This window comes from Montipora foliosa, chromosome 7 (genome assembly GCF_036669935.1).
Source record: "Montipora foliosa isolate CH-2021 chromosome 7, ASM3666993v2, whole genome shotgun sequence".
NCBI lineage: Eukaryota > Metazoa > Cnidaria > Anthozoa > Scleractinia > Acroporidae > Montipora > Montipora foliosa.
Genome location: NC_090875.1, coordinates 14,720,780 through 14,725,298, shown reverse-complemented (window position 1 = coordinate 14,725,298; position 4,519 = coordinate 14,720,780). Strand labels below are relative to the sequence as shown.

General features: G+C 38.1%; 1 protein-coding gene across 2 annotated transcripts in view; it reads left to right on the top strand.

The window, feature by feature from the left end:
• The window catches only part of LOC138010755 (charged multivesicular body protein 4b-like), a 6,519-nt gene extending 2,000 nt beyond the window's left edge, over positions 1-4,519 (top strand). Inside the window, exons 3-5 of one of the 2 annotated variants that reach the window (XM_068857732.1) lie at positions 646-784; positions 2,698-2,752; positions 3,819-4,519. In XM_068857732.1, coding sequence (XP_068713833.1) covers positions 646-784; positions 2,698-2,752; positions 3,819-3,880 — 256 coding nt within the window. In that variant the 3' untranslated portion in view covers positions 3,881-4,519. The remainder of the gene's footprint in view (positions 1-645; positions 785-2,697; positions 2,753-3,818) is intronic. The other variant, XM_068857733.1, reaches the window with a different exon arrangement.

Here is a 4,519-nt window from a genome sequence, read left to right as displayed (position 1 = left end):
CCACTTTCTCAATCAATTTGAAGCAAAATAAATCACGACTTCGTAAGCATTTCTTGCTACAATTGGTGCTCACTTGGTGCAGGGATGGCGCAGTGGTGAGAGCACTCGCCTCCCACCGATGTGGCCTGGGTTCGATTCCTCGACTCGGCATCATATGTGGGTTGAGTTTGTTGGTTCTCGATATCTACTCTGCACCGAGAGGTTTTCTCTGGGTACTCCGGTTTCCCCTGTCCTCAAAAACCAACATTTGACTTGATTTGTGTTGATTGTTAATTTCACTTTACAGTGTCCCAAATTAGTGCTCCAGCGCTAAATCGACTAGACACTTAAAGTTCCTTTCCTTTTTCTTTTCCATGGTCAAGTGGATTATTGCTTCAAAATCTTGATTGGTCTTTTATGATGTTTTCTTTGTGATGGCTGTAGTAACAACTGATTTGGGTGAGGTAATTACAAACATGAAAAGGACTAGAGCTTTATAAGGGCACAAGCTTGGATTGCAGACTTGGAGCAATCCTGTTTCAAAATAGTAATGTCAATGATATTTTTGTCTGTGCAGTCACAACATATTTACATGAAGTCATTCAGTATGTTTCCACAGTTCACATTATTCTTTGATTCAAGTTTTGCTCTTATCATTTCCTCTAGTCAAGATAATGTACGTGAAACGATTGATTATATCCAGAATGTTCTGGATGGCAGTGACAACATCTCTAGAGCTCCAAGCCAATCAGAGCCTGCAGCTGCAGCGGCACTTAAAGTGGAAGTACCTGTAGATGAATCACAAGTGAGTTGAAAGTTTCTTCTTTTCCTTTGAGCTTCCTTGGGGAGATACAGAGATTTTCATGAACTTTCATTTTTCTGACTTTCCCTAGTCAAATGCTATAAAAATTTCTGAAGGTGACTCAGCCACTTTATTCATAAATATAATACTGAGGAAAATGAAGCATTGCCTTGGCTTCTGAATGGATCAATGGTTGTGGTTTGAAAGCCAAAACAAACCAGCTTTTATGGGAATTTTTTTAAGGGGACAGAGTAACTCAAGTTATGTGAACTGGCCCAAAAACTCACAAGAAATTGTTTCGTCCTTTTTTGAGAAATCTTCTATACCCTGTCTTGGAGGGTACTTTTGGTTTGGATACCCCCCACCCCAGTGCTGGAGGAATTCTTAGGCTTTTGAAGGTGAGATCTTTGGCTTTTGAGTCATCCCCTTCCCCTTCTTCCCTTCCAACCTTCCAGGTCAGGGTAGGGTGAGGGGTGCGGATATTCAGCAAATCGTTGTTTAAGTGGGAGTGTATTTCAGTAGAGTGTCAAAAGAAATACAAATTGCTTTGGTTTTGCTTCACTTCCCTGTTTGATTGTTAGCAAAACTTGCGCCACTTTAACCAAATAGCTATAGTGGCAAAACCAAAACTCATTGTGATTTTCTTGTACATGTAAATGTTTTCCCATTCTTGGTACCAAATGCATGTACCTATTGTAATTCCTTTCAGATCTGCTAATTAATTCTTAATGGTTTTGTCTGTTATGATTAGCTACACTAATTACTATATGCGGTTCTAGTTTTACAACACACTTGAACTGAACAAGAAGCACAATGTATCATGGCTTCTGATAGGATGCGGAAAAAAATTAAAGATTATGCGGAAATTTTTGGCCATATTATGCGGAAACATACGTTGATTATGCGGAAATTACACCGGATTATGCGGAAACTTAAACAAGTTATAAAACTAATAATTAGGCCCGTCCAATGTATTTACATGCTTACGGTAAATCCGTAATCGAAATTGCAACCAATACAATCGCATTTGTGACTGAATTTTTGCCCTTTGTGATTAAAATACATGGAGGAGTCATCAATTTGCGACCAGCTTTCACCGTTGAAATAAAAGGGTTAGCAGTTGGGATTTTCCCGCAACTTTTTGGTAAAATAAATAAAGCGATAAAAAATTATTTTGTTTCTCATCATGAATTTTGTTTCAATTTGGAGATAATGGAGCAAAATTGTAATACCTTTGGAGCGCGATCCATTCCCTCGATCATTGACTTAAAAAAATTAAATTGCGTTTGATTCACCGTATTCCGGAATAAGAATACGTGAAGTGATGAATTCAAAACGGTATGTCTGGCGTTTTGAAGCAACAAGGATAATGTTTAAAATAGCATTTCAGCAGGTGTTCCACATTTTTAATGTGAATCTCCGTAAAAACGAAGGATTTCTAACTTGTATTCCATGTAATCCTATTCCGGAATACGGTCAATCGAACGCGCCCTTAGTTTCTTATCAGTCACGTCATTTGGTGAAGTGTAACTGTTTCTCGTCCAATGGAAAGCATTGTAGGAACAAAAACTAGTGTTTAGGCTCATTGGCGAAAAAATGCGCGGACACTGCTTACGATCTTTCTTGCGAACTTTCATCTTGCGAACGAAATGGTGTGTTTTCTTCAATGTTCAGGAAAATAAGCGTTTCAAAACAGTCAATTTCTTCGGCTTTTATGTTTTTAAGGATGTTAAGGAGCTGCTTTATCACAAATATCAGATATTTCTTCGGTTTTTTGCGGAAAATATCAGAATTATGCGGAAAATATCGGAATTATGCGGAAGATGCGGATTTCACTGAATTATGCGGATCCGCATCGCCGCATCCTGTCAGATGCCATGATGTATGCACTAACAAGACCTTAATTCTTGATGCAGGACGATCTGATGCGTGAACTTGAAGCGTTAAAACTGAATGTGAAAGAGCAACAAGGTTACACTGTAGTTCATTTGCTCAATTTTGTTTCAGTGTCAACCTATTTGTTAATAGTAATAATCATAATCCCTCTCTCACTACCACTATTAATAGAAGACACTGGTTATGAAACCTGATACACTTCTTCGGTTCATGTGTAATTGTCAGCAGTTTTAGCTTTGACCGTGCACAAAACAGAAAAGGCTTGGATGTGTAAATGGGACAACTGACCAATAGAAATGCCTTTGTTACCTTATTCAGCCATAGTATGTGATATCAAAACAAAAAATTGTGCTTGGTTGTGGTGCTTCCAATATAAATTGCGGAATCCTTTGAAGTTTGGAAAGTTTCATAACCAGTTCCTCCACTAACTTTGCTGATTACACAACATTCGAGTTGTTAGCTATTGTTTGGCATTTCTGACGGTGTGTCTGTGACGGACAAACTGAAGGACATGTTGCACCATGCATCAAACCCCGATGAGCGGCAAACAGGGGGTTTGGAGGGGGGGGGGGGGGGAAGGGGGAAGGGGGGCAGGCGCAGATCCAGGATTTTGAAATGGAGGGTGAATTTTTGTAATAATGTAATAGAACCAAAGCCTGGTTGAGGTGTTTGAGGCCTGTGGCGAGAAGGGGGGCTCAGAAAAAGGGGGGTGAAAATTCATCCCTTTCACCTCCCCTGGATCCGCGCCTGGGGGAATGGGTAGCAAAGGGTATGAGAAAGGAAAGGGGAGATGAACTTTAAATTAAAGAGAGTTCCTTATTCATTTCATGCCTGAATATTAATGGTATCCAAAATACACATATAGTAGTTTCAAGACAATTATAATTTTCCATGCAATGTCCACTTAAAAAACTGAACACTGACGATGAACTCTGATTAATTTCTTAAAAGCACAAAACATTTTCACAGCACTTGATATCCTTACAAATGTGTACATTTATATCTCTTTTTCCTCGTTGTTTTGAAAACTATACCAGTATATGTTCTAAAGAACTAATAATGCATACTGCAATTAAATTAGAATGCACATTGTGCAAAATCCATACATGTGTTTTAATGAATTAATGTTCTTCACTTTCAGCGAAAAGTACAGTTGCAGATGATGACTTGAGAGAACTTGAGGCGTGGGCCAAAATTAGTTAATTTTTAGAATTTAAAACTCCTTATAACTTCGTTTGACTTTGTTTTCATAATGCCCTATTGAAATTTTCTTTAATCAACTGTTTTCAGTGAGGAATAATAATGTTTAAACCATTCTTTTTACCAACATTTTTAATTCCTCTTGATTTTAGAGCATTTATTACAATAAACCACCCATCAACACACCCCATCAAAAGACTGACATGTTGTAGATTAGGAGGGAACTGCTCTTCTAAGAAGGCATCAAAATTGCTCTTAAAATTAGAGATTTTCTTTACGTTTCAAGGAACAATTTGCACATTTGTCTGATTGAATACTTCACTAAATACTCTTTACGGTGACAGGAAATTTCAGAAAGTGATGATAAATTTTCTCTTCTCGAGCTTTACGCAAAAGGTATTTAAGGTCGTGGGTCCAGGGGCACCCAACGAATCTGTTCCTCACATTATCTGTTCCCCAGAGGAATCTTGCTGGCTGGCAAAAATACAGGTGTTTCGATGAGCTGGCTGGGAAATTTTGTTATTGATAGAGGTTTTGCCTGGGAATTACTGACTTTTTCTAGCATTTCAATCCGAACTGGCTGTAGAAACTCTGAAAACTGAGGACGACTTAAAAATAAAAAAAAAAAAAAAAAAAAAAAAA